The 16,427-nt window shown below is 34.2% G+C and overlaps 1 protein-coding gene across 3 annotated transcripts in view; it reads right to left on the reverse strand.

The window, feature by feature from the left end:
- IleRS (Isoleucyl-tRNA synthetase) overlaps positions 1-16,427 on the reverse strand; it is a 410,216-nt gene that overhangs the window by 147,311 nt on the left and 246,478 nt on the right. For all 3 annotated transcript variants that reach the window (XM_090401998.1, XM_090401999.1, XM_090402000.1), the window contains exon 18: positions 9,058-9,202. In XM_090401998.1, the coding sequence (XP_090258124.1) occupies positions 9,058-9,202 (145 nt within the window). The remainder of the gene's footprint in view (positions 1-9,057; positions 9,203-16,427) is intronic.

The raw sequence follows: 16,427 nt of genomic DNA on the forward strand, positions 1-16,427 counted from the left end.
GAAATGGAGTAAAACCAAGTTTAAAATTGCTTGGTATTTTTAACATTTATTATACCCAAGGTAAAATACTTTCTACAAAAATTATGTTATTCGATATCAGTTTCTGACAATAAACGCAAAAGCTTTCGTTTTTGTGAGACTGTAATAGTAATGGTATTATCGTCATTGACTTCTGCCTCAACTTGTGGAATTATTCTTGTCATGTCTTGAACAAAAGTACCAGTGGTTGCTTCAGTAGTTTTAGGCATGAACTCAGTTATTGTGTTGATGCTTTATATAAATTGAAGCTGTGTTGCAATGCAGCCATTGTAAAACTTTTATACCTCCATATGCGAGCATTTCTGGTCGAATTCATCTTTGTTATTTGCTAAGAATGGGAACATGATGAGAACTTTCCATATTTTCAGGATCAAGAGGCAATCATTTCAATTTAAATCAGAATGCGTTCCGAAAGTATGGGAGATTTTTCAGCCTTAGCAAACATCATAAACGAATAATTGTTTAGTCTCATATTACTTTTCTATCTAGCATTATGCATGCCCATGTTAGTTAGATGATTGTTGTATTACACATTGATGATATTTAAGTATGTATGTTGAACATTCTCAATTACTCATCAAAAATGCTACAAAATTCCTCAAAGAGGTCAATGTTATTTCCCCTACAACCTTCTGATATTTTGGATGGCTTTGACATTGTCTATTTAGACATGAATAGTTTGGTTGAAACTATTCATTTGCATGTAAACTGATGTGAACATATTTGCATTTGTTATATGATCAACTTACTTCAGTAGGAAAAATATTATCCATAAACAGACTGACAGAATAGCATGGAGGTTCCCTATCCCCAACAAAGCCAATTATCATCTAAACCACATAGAAGATACCTTGTTTTCCCCCATACATCTTCCTTCTAAATCCACTATAGATGCTCTGGACTCATTCTGAAAAGGAACTACTGACTTACAAGAAATCAATAATCTGCATGCACAAATTCAATTCATTATGGAATAGGATTTTATAATTTTTATTTATGCAGGAAGAATTATTATTATTATTTACAGCATCTCCATGGAGTCCAGAGACTCATCGCAGGAGACCCAAATCAACCATCTTACACACAAATTCTATCATACATCTCCTTTAATCCATTCACCATCAGAGAATTAACAATTTTGGCAATCCATTCCACTTACCATGCAAAAAATCTGGTCTGCACACCTCTACTAACCACACTCTTACACAACTTCCCCAGATGGCCCCTAATTCTCTATTTATAAAACCATTTTAATGTCTTAAACGTTCCTATCATGTCCCCTCTTTTCCACCTATTAACTAAACTTTGTAACCCCAAAATCTTCAACCTATCCTTGTAGGAAATATTCCACAGACCTGTCACTATTTTGATCACTCATCTCTAAATCTTTTTGACCACCCCCTGGTCCCCAAGAAACCTAGATAACCAAATCTGTGAGTAGTCAGGATGTGGTCGAATCATAGCCTTATAAAGCGGGATAATAGCTTCCTTATCTTTACTTGTTAGTGTGTTTTTCAACATCAAGTAATCTGTTGAGTTATTTTACCAACTCTTGCAATATGCCCTCTGAACTTTAACTCTTTGTCCACCATTACCCCCAAGTCCCTAGCCTCATCCATTTCCTGCAAAACAATATCATCAATATGATACACCATATGCAACTTTTCAACTTGAAGTGCATAACTTTACATTTTGCAACATTAAATTGACAATCTTTATCCTTTACTCACAATGCCAATTTATTTAAATCTTCTTGCAGGATATCTACATCACCTTTATCAACTATTGCTCTCCTCAGTTTTGCATCATCAGCAAACAACTGAATATCCCCTCTTAAATCTTTCCCTATGTCATTGATATACAAATTAAATTGTGGTCCTATTAATGAACCCTCAGGTACTCTCCACTAGTCACCATCATTCTCCTAGACTGCACCCCCACCATATACTATTTTCTGGTACCTGTCCATCGGTCATCCCCTACCTATGCTATGAGCCTCATATCCATTCCCATCCCTCTCCAGTTATCTCAATTAAAATCCATAATCAAATTGTTATTAACTTGGGCATATTCAGCAGATTTTGAAGATGTTTTCACCAATATCTACATATTTAACCATGCAAAAGATATTTAACTTTCTGTCAATTATAAAAGACAAACATTTGCCTGCAACTAGTTTATTAGATTTCTTATGACAGGAATTTATATTTTCAACAGATTTCAACAATATTACATCTGGTACTATAAGTCTGGTCTTGCACAATATGTGTTGATAATGAACACAGATCCTTTGGAATGATACTTGTATAATTTTAGATGCAGTTTTAAATATGAAAATCTAGCCAAGGAAAGTTCGAGTTCTATTACATGGTTCGATATTAAAAAAAAAAAAAAAAAAGAAAAATGGAACTTTTTCAAGCCACTTTCAGGCCTTCCATAAGTGGGACAGTCATCTCACACTGGGTGATTAAATTGATCTCCCATCTTAAGACAATCACAAACAACCATACCCACAGTGGGATCTGTTACTAGGTTTAAGGAGAGGTATAATAGATTATGTGGATAGACTGGGTCTCCCACGATGAGTCTTCAGACTCCATGGAGGTAATAACCTGTTGGTGAGAGAATGGATCAGCAAACCACTCAGCCAACCAATCTAGTGAAGGTGAGAGATGCCCCAAGTATGGAAGATTTTCATCTTTAGCAAATATCAGAAATGAAAAATACTTTGATATTGCCTATCCCTTAGAGCACATTCCTTTATTGGTTAAGTGGTTGCAGTGTTACCTTGCATTCTGCCTTATTTAAATTTGCCTGTTTATTCCATATTGATACCAAAATTGATAAAGGCCAGCACCTGGAGAGAAATATGTGGGTCCATGTGGAATAGCGATGATAGAAATGAAAACGGAGAGCATCTGGCAGAATTTACTGAAGCACAGAGGGTTAATATAATGAACAGCTTCTTTAAATAGTGTTCTGGAAGAAGGTAGACATGGAGTTCTCCAAATGGAGTAACAAGAAATGAAACAGACTACATTATGAAAAATTGCAAAAGAATCATAAAAAATGTTGCAACAATTGGAAAAATACTGTGATGTACACTAAAATCACAGACCATTCTTCATACAGCCAAAATATGGGAAGCAAAAAACTGAGCAAAATCAATCCATAAACAAAAATGTACTGACAGGGAGCAGTTTGCTGAATTAGTAAAACAGATTGACTGGAGTGTGGAAGAAGACATAGTAAAGACTTGGCCAAATTCAACCAACAAATAAATCAACGTAAAACACAGGCAGAAGTTGTGACAGAAAAGAATCACAGGGAGCATCTCAGCCAAAAAAATCTTGAACTGCTATATAAAAAAAGAGTTAAAAGTCAAGTTAAAAAAGTCAGGTTACACTCAAAATGAGTATAACTGAATATCATAATGATTAAGCAAGTTACTGAAAATAAAGATAAAAAGGTTGCACCAAATTATGAATAAATAAACTATAAGCAGTGGTAGAAAATACAAGCACTCCGAAATGAACAGAATATTAGAAAAAGAAACAGAAGAGGAATGGAAAAAATTGTCCAAAATTACTACAGTAAGCTCTACTCATTTACACAAAAATGTCACTCCAAGAAATTTAACTGAGTATAAAGAAGCACCAAAAATACTGCCAAAAGAAACAGAATATGTAGTAAATCAGATGAAGGTAGATAAAGCACCAGGAAAAGATGAAATAAAAATGGAAGAAAAAAGCAGGAGGAAATACTCTATATAAAGGGCTAGAACAAGGTTCACTTGGTACCTAAATGAAACTAGAATACCTGAAGAATGGAAATCATCTAAAACCATCCACTTTCACAAAAAAAAAAAAAAAAAGAGAGAGAGAAAGAGAATATTCGCAGCTGTAGACTAACATGTTTCCTACACTATCTCTATAAAATTTCACAAGATTAAATAGAATGAAAGAAACACTATATGAAAACAGAAGGAAAGAACAAATAGGATTTAAGAAAGGATTCTCCACGGTAGATTATGTACATACAATAAACCAACTAAGTGAAAAATGCAGAGAATATCATCATCCAGTTGGTTTGCTATTTATCAATTTCATAAAATGCATTCAACACAGTAGAACATAAGACACTGAACTATATATCAGGTTAATTCAAAATTTATATACAGGTAACAAAACCTAGATTATTCTTTTTAATAAACCTTTTGAAATACATCTAGAGAGAGGAGTAAGGCAAGGAGATGTGATCCCAATCTCTTTACAGCACATTTAAAAACATTCTCAAAAACACAAACCTGGATGGAAGCCAAAATATAGATGGGGAGAATCTTAAAATACCCCTGTTTGCTACTAATGTCATTCTAATTTCTCATCAGATATCAGAACCATATCTGATCTGGAAATAATGCTGAATGAAATAGATTTGCACTATAGAATGGCAGGATTATGAATTCATCCTGACAAGATGAAGTGAATGAAAAATAAATACTGTGATGACCACCGAATCAAATCGCAAAATAGAATCAAGACAGAGTGAAGAGCTCCATTTATTTAGGACAAACAATCAAAATGGACAATAATTTATCTGATGAAATAAATACACACAAAAAAACTGATTGGAAAGCGTTTAACCAGATAAAAGACACTATCACAAACCAAAAAAAGAAAAAAAAAAAAGTTAAAATAAGATCCTTTTTAACAGCAGTATTATACCAGCAATGATTATGGCAACAGGACACAGAACAACAAAAAAAGAAATAACAAATCTTAATAACAACCCAAAGAGCAACTGAAAGAAGAGTGGATAATGGCACTATAGTGTATTCACTAAAGTGCCATTGAATTAGGGAAAGCTACTTAGTAATGTGTTGGACTTCTCCCACAGCCCAGATAATGGTCGCCACACAACGCGGTAAGGACTCCACATGCTTGTGAAAATGTTTTGCAAGCTTGTGGAGGTATGGCAACCCATGCTTCCTCCAGAGCTGTCCACATTTCGCTAAGTTTGGCAGTGATAGGACACAGGCCCAAACATCCTACTCGATGGTATCCCAAAGATTTTCTATGAGATTTAAATCAGGGCTTCAAGGTGCCACTTCATTTCAAAGTCAACAGAATACTCCTGGAACAAAGCAGTATCTGCCTGGACCTGTGAGATGAACAGTTATCTTGCTGGTGGATGCCATCTCCATTGGGATGCATGATGGACATAAATGGGACCGGGATGCAATGAGAGTTCTTTGGTACATGTACCAAAGGTCCCAAAGACATCCAACTGAAAATGCCCCATGCCATCACTGAGCCACCACCACCCATCAGCTTGTACAGTTCCGACCTGACATGTAGGATCCATGGTTTAATGGTCTGGCCCCATATTCTCAGTCTTCCATTGATACTATGAAGTTTAAATTGTGATTCATCACTGTAGGCTATATGTCGCTAATTTTCAATCATCCAGTTTTGATGGTTTTGGCCCAGGGAGGGTGTTCAAGTCTGGTGTTGTGCAGTTAGAAGCAGGACTCTCATAGGTCAGTGGCTTCTGAAGCTGAGATGAAGTGAACATTGCATGGTCATTACACTGACTTTCTGGCTGGAACCTTCGTTCAGATGGGAGGTGATTTGAGATGTCTGGCCCCTATCGGTCCATACAACGTAAGTCAGACAGTGAAGTCCATAATCATTCAAGGTTGGTTGCCCTTTGCAGTTTGTCTGGTGCTTTTTTTTTTTTTTAACCAGAATTTTCATATTCCTGGAAAAATGTTGAAACTGTCATACAAGAAAATCCATGTTTGTTGACAATTTCGGAGATCAAGTGACATATCTGTCAAAGGCTATGGGGAGGAGACCTCCCCATAGCCTTTAAAGGAATGCAGAGAACTAATTAAGGCTTCTTACTTAATGTTCATTCCTCCCCTTCTCATGGTGCACCCTGTTAGGTATCTACATGGATACTGAACAAACGAGGATAGGCTGGCCATTTGGGATTTATTCTTATTGGCTTAAACCAAAATAAAAAATGATGGTACAACATGACAGAATTTCACGCCAGCTGGGGTGTCACCCGGTTAAACAAGGCTCCTGTTGTTTTTGCCAGGGAACTAGGGCAAAGAGTGAAAACTCAGCTACTGGAACAAATCCTAAAACCCACCCCAATCAACAACATAAAAAGCCTGAATGACAAAGAAATGGAGCTCACTGAGAAATTGGATAAGTACCAGATTGACAAAATAGGGGTGACTGAAACAAAAGATTTCAAAAACTAGTGAGATCTTTCTGAGCAATAAATACAAAATGTTATATTCAGGAAACGATAATCAAGGAGTGGCCATAGTATTCAACACTAAATATGAGGTTAATCTTCTTGAATAGCAGGTAGTCTCAGGTAGAGTGATCTGGGCAAATATGAGAATGGGAAACTTGACAATGAGACTCATTTGTAACTATGGTCTCACAGAAGGTTCTACTATAGAAGTGGAGGAATTTTTTTAGGCTTTAGAGAAAGCAACTGACAGAATGAAAAAGCAAAAGTTGGTCCTTGTTGGGGATTTAAATAGCAGAGTAGGAAATGTCAGACATAAAAATATATTGGGAAAATTTGGAGAAAAGAGCAAAGCTAATAATAATAGAAATACCTGTTGGATTTCTGCTCTGGACATGGATTGGTCATTACTAACACAATGTTCCAATGTAAAAATGAGCACAAATTCACATGGAGAGAAGAGGCAAGGAATAAGGAAAGTCTCGTTGAATATGTTATTGTTGATAGTGATGTTTTCTACCTGGTGCAGGACACCAGAGTTTACAAAGGATTTGAAATTGGAAAAGATCACTATTTAGTCTTGAGCAGGATAAAATTGAATTTCATATTGAAAAGACTAACGTGAGAGAAAGTTTTAAAGTGAATAAAAGTTGAGCAGCTATCAGATGTGAACTGTAGACCAAAATACACAAATATGATTGAAGAAAAAAAATGAAAGAGTTTAAGAACAGGAACGCAACTTTGGAGATTCAGTGGCAAGCTCTGAAGAAAACATTGATTAATTCAGTCAAAAAGGCATGTGGTGAATAAGGATAGAAAAATCATAACTCCATGGTGGACAGAGGTAGTGAAAGAGGTAGTGAAAGAAAAGAAGAAAGCATATCAAAAGTTCCTGGCAAATAAGTCAGCTTGTGCTCTTAGAGAATACAGAGACAAATGTAACAAAGCTAAACACTGTGTAAAACTAGCTAAACAAAAATCATGGGAGGACTTTGGCAAGAACATAGAAAATAAATATGAAGAACGTGGCAAGATATTCTGGAGGTTGTTGAAGAAGCTCTGAAATGGAAAAAGTGCTGTAACAGGAATTAGAGATGATAAAGGTGACATGAAAATAGGAGAAAAAGATATCATTGAAGTATGGAGTAATAACTTAGAAAAATTGCTAAATGAAACTAGCAGTTATAACAGCACAGTGGTAAAAAACACTGACCAGGAATGCAGTCAGGAATATATATCCATACTTGAAGTAGAAAAAGCCATCAAAAACCTGAAATGTGGAATGGCAGCAGGAGTAGATGATATTTGACCAGAAATGCTCAAGTATGGAGATATGTCTTACAGTGTCTGCACTGCATAGTTCAGAAGACTCGGACATAAGGACGAATTTCAGATGATTGGAGTAGAGCTCTCATTGTACCCATATATAAAAAGGAAAATAAAACCGAATATGAAAATTACAGAGGTATTTCTCTACTGAGTGTTCCTGGTAAGATATATGCAAGTATACTTGAGAAACGGTTGAGAAGGATTGTGGAAGAAAAGCTTGCTAAAGAAAAAGCTGGATTCAGGCCAAATAGAGGCTGTCACAATCAGATTTTCACTTTATGACAGATAGTTGAGAAATCATGGGAATATAACAAAGATCTGTATTTTAGTTTTGTATATATGGAAAAGGCATATGACAAGGTGCCAAGAGAGAAGCTATTCAAAACACTACAGTTATATGGTGTCAATGGGGCATTATATCAAGCAATACTTAGTCTTTATTTGAGTTGTAAGTCAGCAGTTAGAATTGAGGGAAGTACAGGAAGGTGGTTTAATGTTAAATCTGGGGTTAGACAAGGATGTACAGTTTTCCCTCTGTTATTATCTATATGGATCACATTATGAAGTAAAGTGGTATTAAACATGATATCAGAATTGTTTCATTGATTTTTAGTGAAGACAGTAAATTAAATATGGAAATAGACAACAGAATCAACAAAGCTGGTACAGTAGAAGTCAACTGAATAAATTTATATGGAATAAGAGAGAAATTAGTCAGAACACTAAATTAGTTGTATACAAGACAGTGTTCAAACTAATTTTAACTTATGAATCTGAGCGCTGGGTCAGAAGTAAAACACTTGACCAAAGACTAGAGACCGCAGATATGAGAGTCCTGAGAAAGATTATAGGCATGAACAGATGGCATTAATGGCAATATCATATTAAAAACGAGGATATTAGGAAAAAACTTGACATTGTCAGCATCCAGGAATGCATTAGCAGAGCTAATCTCAGGTGGTATGGTTACTTAAACAGAATGGGTGAGGAAAGATTAGCAAAACAAGGGTTCTCTGCCAGGTTGGCAGGAAAACGACCCAGAGGAAGACCAAGATATAGGTGGATTGATACAGTAAAAAGTGCCTTAGAAGATAGAAATATAAGATCTGATAATGTTGGAGTCTTGACAGGTAACAGACTGATTTGGAGGAAATTTGTAAGTAGGAAGCTAGTAATGATGTAAATTTTTCATGTAATACTATCATATCCTGTATACCTCTTGAGGGTATATATATCAGGAACTTGATGATGATGAGTATTGCTATAGTCTGATACAGTGAGGCTTTTCAGTAGTTTTGCAACGGCAGAGTTTAAATGGATTTGCTATCATGAGAATTGATTTTGCACATTTAATTGATCAAAAATTGCTTGTAATTACCTATTAAATTATAACAAGCTAATTAAGATTTTGTGACTAACCTTTTCATATATTTCCACATTCTGAATTAAAAACCTGTATGCATTGTACCATGGTAAAAATACATCTTTAAGAACATCTCTTACACCCTCTTCTCGGAATCGCAAACTTTCTGCTCGTACCACTGGTGAATTGATAAGATAAACTCTATGAAAAACACACACACAAAAAAACAATAGATAAGAAAATAACTAAATAAAACAATTTCATAATATGAGTATACTGTCTTACCATAAAATAATGATAAATTATGGAAGCTAATTAATATGAACAATTATTCACAAATTGTTTCTTAAAGTCTAATCATATCCTCAAAAAGAAATGGTACATGACAAAACTTCAGATTTTCACTGTCAGAGAAAAAGAGAAATACAGCGAATCTTTTATGAAGATTTTTTAAATCCTCAAGGAACAGGAACCAGATAATGCATGTTCAATTTCTAAAACCTTGTTAATTAAAAAGCTGGTGGGAGCTTCCACTATTTTTCAGAGAGATTTAGCTTGCTTGATTTAATATATAGGACCAAAATTTTCATATCTGTCACTAATCAAGCAAGATGTTTTCTGAATGTGATAACATTCAGAAAACTTATCGTGTGCTTGCTTTCTAAGAATATGTGAATGCACATACATCCTCACACAGGATTTTCATTATCATCATCTGTCATGGCCAAGTAACTAGGCTTCTAAAAAATCTGGTATTGCTTATGTACTACACCTGTAAAGTTCATGTGCTCTTCTTATTGGTTTGCTTGTTTTGCAGGATGAAAAACTCAAAGTTAGCATTTGTTCTATTGCAATGTATGACGTCTCTGTTGCCAAGATAACCTAATATAGTTTCCAGGAGAAAAAACCTTGTGACCTTCATTTTACACCAAGTATCTCACCTTCAACTGAAAGTTCCTAGTAATGGTTCTTTGCATCCTAGATCAGATTCAAGCAGAGGTCTTCCCAACCAAAGAGTTTCATCTATACTGACTGAGCTATAGAGGCTCGTGTCTCAGTAGTGCAGTAGGCAGTGTATCAGTCTCATATGATTTTCGCAAGTTGTGAAATACAATAAGGAGGAGGAAAAAAAAAAGTACAAACATATTTTTGTATGTTATTAATACATTTTATTAATATTTCATTGAACTGATAGTAATCATCAGTTTTTCTTATAACAATTAAATGCATTAAATGCAGTACTTCAGGTCAAAGGATATACAAACGTTACATTTGTAATTGAAAGGAAATTGTATTATTTTGAAGAAATAACATTCGAAACATTGATCTTTGTATGAAAACAATTAAAAGTATTCATATTTCTCAAAAGAAAAATTTTTTAAATAAATAAGGAACCACATTTTCTGACATTCATAGTGTGCGTTATAATTAAAAGCTTAGAATATAATTTATTCTGAGAAAACTAAGAAAAATTTGAGTTAAGATTTAAAAAATAAGATTAAATCAATAATAACATAATGGATAAAACATACTTATTGGGACAAAATATTCAGCCTAGTATCAAGGTCAAACAATGGAACAGAAATAAATTTAAGGCAATAAATACATGAAGCAATGAATAATGTTAGTTCATGTGATATTATGATAGGTAGTAAACTAAGTCTAACATGCCATTAGAGTTCAACAGATAATAAAAATATGCATTAAGAAATCGATTTTTTAATTTCTATTTCAATTTCTGTCTCCTATTTTAATTTGGTTTGTGGAGTAGAATTTAAGTACTTTCTTCAAATTTGCCAAGTCTGTCAGACTCATCGAATTCTAGGCATCTAATTAATCTTAAGATTATCTTCAGGGCAAACAAATGCTGACCTTCCCATTTCCATAAGAGCATTATTGGGTAAATTTCCACACAGGACAATGAATTCAACATGCCTTTAATGCAGAACAGAAGAAAACTTGGGAACAGCGTGAGAAGAGACATCTGGGTTTTTGGAATGTAGAAATTTTGCTGTCCTATTTTCTCCAAAGCACTTTGGATATAAATAGAAACCTTATGAACATCTTAAGGAGGTAGAGATCAAATGAAGTTTTTCACTCTGAGATGGATGGCATATCCATTAGAACAAAATGTGAATTTGATATTAGAACAAAGGAAGTGATTATGGTGGATTAATATTATTATTTTCCAACTTTTGGATAGGGTGATAATTAGAATAAGAGTCAGTGTAACTCCCTGTGCTGACCGTCTATTCTCATATGAGGTTTGAAAGGAGCAAACACATCCACTGAATTCCATTGCTGACATGTGGATCCTAACATGATTAGAGCTGATCATACACAGAACATGCTTGATGTTAGTTATATTTTAAAGAAATTCTAGGAAGCACAAATGTAAAACAAAATATCCATATGGAAAGTATGACAGAATTAAAGATGTGCTACTCAAATTCTACAAAGGGTATTTGGAAAGTGTAAATCACATACATGGTTTACGGAATGACCCATAGTCATTCCTTAAACCAACCTGTTACCATTTTTCTCGGAATCAGAATTACCCGGTAATAATAACAGTATTTAAATACAGTTGATTCTGGTTAACTAGGCCACATTGGGAATAGCATAATTTGGCACAATTAAGTAGCTTCCCCAATTAGAAGTTACACATCAAGAGTATAAAAGGTATATATAGATAAGACAAAATACAAGTTTAGACAAGTTTTTCATTTATTGGGTAGAAAATTACTAACTTATAAACAACTGGCTTTAATTTAAGTAAAATATTTGCCATAAAAATAATTTCATTAGCAGTTAATGGTGTGCAAATTGATTAAGCACACATATTTTATTTTTTCAATTGACTACCAATAAAATCAGTACAGGTATTTAGTGCAGTTATAGCATTGCTTCCTGCATGAAAGTCATAATCCAGTAATAAATTTTCTAGTGTCCTGGGTAGGCACTTGTTCAAGCTTGGGATTGTCATTCTTATCATGTTTTTCTAATGTTCTCTGATGTTTTGCTGCGATTTCCTCTTCGTTTTTATTCTAGTATTGAAGACTATCTTTAATTTGTCAATGGATGCAAACTCTTCATTGTTTTTGATGTGGTTCACATCTAATGAGACATCATTTTCACTATTGCCATATGTGGCACATTCAGAATTGAATGTATAAAACCACAGTGCAGTTTCAAATGGCATTGTTGCTTATTCCTAGCCGACTATCGGCCGTAAACTCCACTGCCTTAAAAGATTAGCTTTTGTGCTAACTTCCTAAGCAACTGTCAAGAACCAGTAAAATAATTTCCATTGTAATTCCATGTCCCAACTCATTAGCAAATTCTTAAAAATTCAGATGTCATATATACATTTTTTTTTTTTTTTTTTTTTTTTTTTTTTTTTTCAGTAAAGAAATCATAGTCTCCATTCTAATCCCTTTAAAGCATTGAGGCCTGGTCCTTTATTCAGTAACCAACAGTTTTCATTTACCAGTTCCCCACACATTTGAACAGCAAAACACGGTCGCACAATCTATTGCTGTCCTTGATCCAAACAGTGTAGTGTTTCCAATGTAGCACAATAAAATAGACCTGTTTCGTCAGCATGTCATCAGCACACAATTTTTCTAATATTCCATGTGCAGAGGTTACTGGCTGGTCCCATTAAATGGCATTGTATTCCAAATAAATGAAGTAAATTTTTGTTATATTCACATTTTGTTTTTCCAGACGTGTCCCAATAAAATGGCTGTCCCAATTAACCAGAATCTGCTGTAGCTTTAAAATGTTTGGAGGAAATTTATGCTTCATCAGTCATTCAAAGTATCAGACAAATATTTTTGAATAGAGAGGTGTTAGAAGGAGAGATTAGCAATCTTATTTTTGAATTGTTCAGCATGTGTATGTGAGGGGGATGGGGAGGATTACAAACAAAAGTCAATTCTTGTTAAGAAATAAATATCACATGGATAGACATGTTTCACGAAAACTTGGAGGAAAGAGCAAAGTTAATAATGATGGTAAGTACTTGTTGGATTTCTGTTCAGAAGATGGACTGGTCATCAGTAACAGCATTCCAACATAAAAATGCATACAAATGAACAATTAACATGGAGAGAAGACACAAGAAGTCTTACTATCTTGTTACTGATAGTGATATCTTTGCACTTTTTAAGGACATAAGAGTATACAAGGGATTTGTTCTTAAGTATGACATTGAATATTATAATGAAAAGAAGACTGTTCTGAAAGTTTTAAAAATAATCAGAGTTGAGTAGCTTTCAGAGGTGAGCTGTAGACTAAAATATATACACGTTATTAGTGAAAAAAAAAAAAAATTTGTTTGATAACAAGGACAAACAATGGAGACTGATTCAGAAAGAGTAATGTAGCAAAGTTGCAAAGAGAGAAAAATCAGGACTCCATGATATACTCCATGAGGAGTATATGTAAATACTTGAGGGGGAAGAAGAAAAAAAACACTGAAATGTGGAAATGATGCAGCAGAAGGGAGTAGATGATAATTGACTAGCAATGCTAAAGGAGGGGTATAAAAGTTTTGCCATTGCTGGTGACGCCACTTGCATAATTAAGGATTTCCTGATAAAAATGATGAATTCCAGATGATCGGAGAATTCTCATAGCTCCCATCCATAAAAAGGGAAATTAAACAATGTAAGAATTACTAAGGAATTTCTCTATAGTATTCCCAAGTTAGATATATTCTTGAGAAGAAACCAAGAAAAATTCTGGATGAGAAATTTGACTAGATTCAGGCCAAATTAAACAATATGAGGATTACTAAGGAATTTCCTTACAGTGTTTTTTCCAAATTAGATTTATACCAGCATACTTGAGAAGAAACCAAGAAAAATTCTGGACAAGAAATTCGAGGAAGAATAAGCTAGATTCAGGCCAAGCAGCAGTTGTTTCAACCTTATGACAAATAGTTGAGAAATCATGAGAATATGACAAGCATCTGTACTTAAGTTTTGTGGATCTGGAAAAGGAATATAACAAGGTGCCCAGGGAAAAGCTTTTCAAAACACTACACTTATATGGAGTAAATGGAACATTATATAGATTGAAAATAGTCTATATTTAAGTTGTAAACCAGCAGTCAGAATTGAAGGAAATACAGGAAGATAGTTTGATGTAAAATCAGGTGTAAGGACAAGGGTGCACACATTATGAAAGAAAGTTGAATTAAACCAGATATCAAAATTAGAGATATTATACTTTGCTCTTCACTTCGTGCAGTTGTACAAATATTTAGTACAAGTCTGCAGGATTCTTTATCTAACCTCAGTAATTGGAGTAACAAATTTGTAATAAAAACAGCAGTAGAAAAAGTATGAAAGTTAGCAGGTGTATTGAAACTATCAGCTGAATCCAAAATGGAAAACTTATAGAACATTACAGCTATTTTCAGAAGAAAGCACATAAAATATGGAAAGAGAGTGCAGAATAATGACCACTCACCATAACTGAAACCAGTATGGTGAGTAGTCAACTGAATAAATATTATATAGAATAAGAAAAATTAGTTAACAAACCAAACTATTTGCACATGTCTGATAGCTGGGCCAGAAGTAAAACAGCTGATCAAAAGACATCATAGGTATAAGAGTTCTAAGAAAATAAGGGCAGTGAACAGATGCTATCAAGGGCAGAATCGTATTACAAATAAAGATACAAGGAACTTAACATTGGCATTTTAGAATGTGTGTGTGAGCAGAGTAAATTTTAGGTGGTATGGTTACTTAAACAGAATGGAAAGATTAGCAAAGCAGGTCTTTGATGATAAGAAAAAGACCAAGATTTAGATGGAATCTTTCCATAGTACTATATGAAAAGACACTGACTCTCTGTCAACAGTTTTCATCTAAATTAGTCTCTTATTTGTTGTGACTAATATTGTCAGATCTTATATTTCAGTTTTCTAAGACACTTCTCATCACATCAGTCCATCTAAATCTTGGTCTTTTTCCTATCATCAAAGACCTGCTTTGCTAATCTTTCCATTCTGTTTAAGTAACCATACCACCTAAAATTTACTCTGCTCACACACACATTCTGTAGGATACAGTATCCTGTACCTACAGAACAGAACTATGCATCCTAGTTCTGGCAAAGCATGTTCTAATCTTATTTTTTAATTCCATGTTCCAATGTCAATTTATCTAAGAATTTATGTATCTGTGATGGCACAGGACGTTTTGAGACACACTAGAAAGTAGAATGATTTCTAAGTATTGTAGAAAACATTCAAAAGCAAATATTTTGTAATTTTCCATAATATTTTATTTTAGCCCATGTAACCTCTGCCCTCCATTTATCTGTATGGATTATACTGTTCCTTTTGTCAGATGAAGTCTTTAATTTCATGTGAAGTTAGGAGGTGGTGGTTTTACTCTCTCTTTTATGACCTATTTAACTATACTGTTATAGTTAAATAGGCTCTATTTCACTCTGATTACTGTACCCTCTAAAGGCACAGAAGATGGCCTTGATAGTAGGTCAAAACTTTTGTCACTAATGAAAGTTAAATAGGTTGTATTTGTTTCAAGTATGTATTGAAATGCATATACTCTAGTTTTTTTATGCAAATGCCAGTTTGTGTATTTCATGAAATTATAGATATGTTCTAATAAATTTAGTTTAATCCTTTATCCAAGTGTAAACAAACAAAGTTTGCACCTGAAAATATCTTCAGGACTGAGGCAAGGTAGTGCAACACCAATAGATATATTCTGCTTATTTTTTATATAGTTTAACATCCAAGATTAATGGACTGTGTTACGTCATGGTTTTTCTTTAAATCTATGTTACTATTATCCCCTCTTGTGCCAACTAAGAATGAGATCTCCAGTCTATCTCTCTGGGGCCGTCTCCTTTTCGAACTCTGACAAATTTGTTTGTTCCAGCTGCGCCAGTCAGAGTCCTAGGACAGAAGAATTCTTGCTCAGAGAAACTTTCCCAGAGTTCTAGCAGCTACTTAAATTCGTTAAATATATATAGCATCTGTAGAGATCTCAGTTTGCAGTCATGCCCTATCCTTTCTAATTATTCTATACCTTCCCTTATTCATAGGTTCAAACTTTTATGAGTGGTAAATTAGTCTCATGCTCAAGCAAAATTCAGGCTTACATAGTAAAACAAGTTTATTAAAGATCTAATGAGTTTACAATTAGGTTTAAACATATCAAAAGCTTATCACAATACCTATACTAAATCAACTGACAATCATAAATGAACACGCTAGTTAATGAACATATAACTTATATCCTCTGGTCAATTAAAACACATTTAGCATGGGAAAATACGAGTTTACAATTTTAACTTCAAATGCTAATACAGACCCCACCACATTAATTAGGTCTCACACAAGAACTTAAGTCCTCCGATTACCATTCCAATGGAGCTA

This window comes from Typopeltis vanoorti, chromosome 12 (genome assembly GCF_054136105.1).
Source record: "Typopeltis vanoorti isolate ZY-2024b chromosome 12, IOZ_Tvanoo_1.0, whole genome shotgun sequence".
Taxonomy (NCBI): Eukaryota; Metazoa; Arthropoda; class Arachnida; order Uropygi; family Thelyphonidae; genus Typopeltis; species Typopeltis vanoorti.